Source organism: Zerene cesonia, chromosome 18 (assembly GCF_012273895.1).
Source record: "Zerene cesonia ecotype Mississippi chromosome 18, Zerene_cesonia_1.1, whole genome shotgun sequence".
Lineage (NCBI taxonomy): Eukaryota > Metazoa > Arthropoda > Insecta > Lepidoptera > Pieridae > Zerene > Zerene cesonia.
This window is the reverse complement of record NC_052119.1, coordinates 5,613,658-5,615,239: the sequence shown is the minus strand read 5'-3', so window position 1 is coordinate 5,615,239 and position 1,582 is coordinate 5,613,658. Positions and strand designations below refer to the sequence as shown.

At 36.2% G+C, this 1,582-nt stretch overlaps 1 protein-coding gene across 1 annotated transcript in view; it reads right to left on the bottom strand.

Annotated features, from left to right (window-relative positions):
• Window positions 1-209: 209 nt before the first annotated feature.
• The window catches only part of LOC119834073 (transcription factor collier), a 41,490-nt gene continuing 40,117 nt past the window's right edge, over window positions 210-1,582 (bottom strand). Inside the window, exon 14 of the mRNA XM_038358356.1 lies at window positions 210-496. Coding sequence (XP_038214284.1) covers window positions 210-496 — 287 coding nt within the window. The remainder of the gene's footprint in view (window positions 497-1,582) is intronic.

Below are 1,582 nucleotides of genomic sequence, written 5' to 3'. Positions count from 1 at the left end.
CTTTCAAAATTTCTCATTTATAAAGCATTTCAATGCTATAAAACTAAAAATGAAGTCTAATCTTCCTCCTTCTAATTCTTAAATATTCCTAATTCTTAAACATACATAACACGTTTAGTTCGACGCGCTTTACGCGAGCTAAATGATAAAGTGAGCACATAACAATAGCACCAATAAGCGACAAAGCAAACAAAAAAAAAGCAAAATTACTAACATTGAACAGCGAGATGTTGCCAATTCTGTTGATGTTGTAAATTGGAACGCGGCGGACTTTGTACGACAACCGCGAAAGCGCTTTTCTTGTTCCCTCTACCCGTTTGCCCTTTCATACTGCCGTTGCATTTTGTATGAGTGTTTGCGGGACAGTCAGCGCTTTTAGACTCCACGTTTCTTTCAATGTAATGTCCGCTATCTTTTTGGTTATACGTATTATATTGCTGATGGTCGGACGACAAGTGTCCGTTCACATTCGCCGGATGATACGGCCCGAGAGACACTGGACGAGAGAAAAAATAAGTTAACACAAAGCGAGGTGAACGGAAAATGTGCAAGCGAAGCGTGCATGTAAATTGCATATTAGAAGCGAATAATGCCTATTTGTTGTGATTTATTATTGTTATATACAAATTTAGTTAACCGTAATAGTAAGTCCACATACAACATAAAACGTTTTTATTTTTCTGGTCAGAAGAAATTGTCGAAGATATTATTAGTATTAAGAGTATGTTTCCGGTTTTATCAGGTGAAGTAAATCAAGAACATAATATATCTAGTTTAGAAAATAAACTTTTTTTAACGGATTTTAAACGCGATTTATTCATTATATTATTAACCCGATGTTTCGAACACTTTACAGCGAGTGTGGTCACGGGGAGACGCCCCGTTTTTAATTTCTAAATGTATAATACTCGCGTAAAATCAAACACAAGAAAATACCATATATCTAGTTATCTATTATTTTCTATATTACACTTTTTTTATAAATTAAAATGTGTGTAAATGAGAATTTCTCATGTCCTATAGGCGTGATACATTTAAATCCTAATACGAAAATCACGTATCACATTGTTTGTCGGCAATGTACTCCTATGTGACTTAACCAATTTTAACCCAATTTGCACACCATATGCACTTTGATCCAACTTAAAAGATAAGATATTTTATATTATTTCAATTACGATAACCGCCTATTCGCGCGGAAAATACCGTCCAACTGATACTAATCCTTATTTTTAAATATAAATCTGTAACATTTAATTTTTAGTTGAAATGCTTTTTATACCTAAATGAGAAATTTTTTGAAAGAATAGAAAAAATTCGATCACGGGGCGGGATTCGAACCCGCGTTTCTTGCCTAACCGTAGCAACGCCTAGCCTCCCGGCCACCCGTGATCCCAGAGATCGAATTCGAATCCCGCCCCGTGATCGAATTTTTTCTATTCTTTCAAAAAAATTTTTCAATCTGTAACATGTGGTTAAATGGTGGTGGTTAAATGTGGTTAAGTGGCACGGATAGCAATGGAACGAGAGCTGGAGCACAGAACTCACTGGAGGTGGTGTTGAAGAGCGAGGTGGGCGGCGC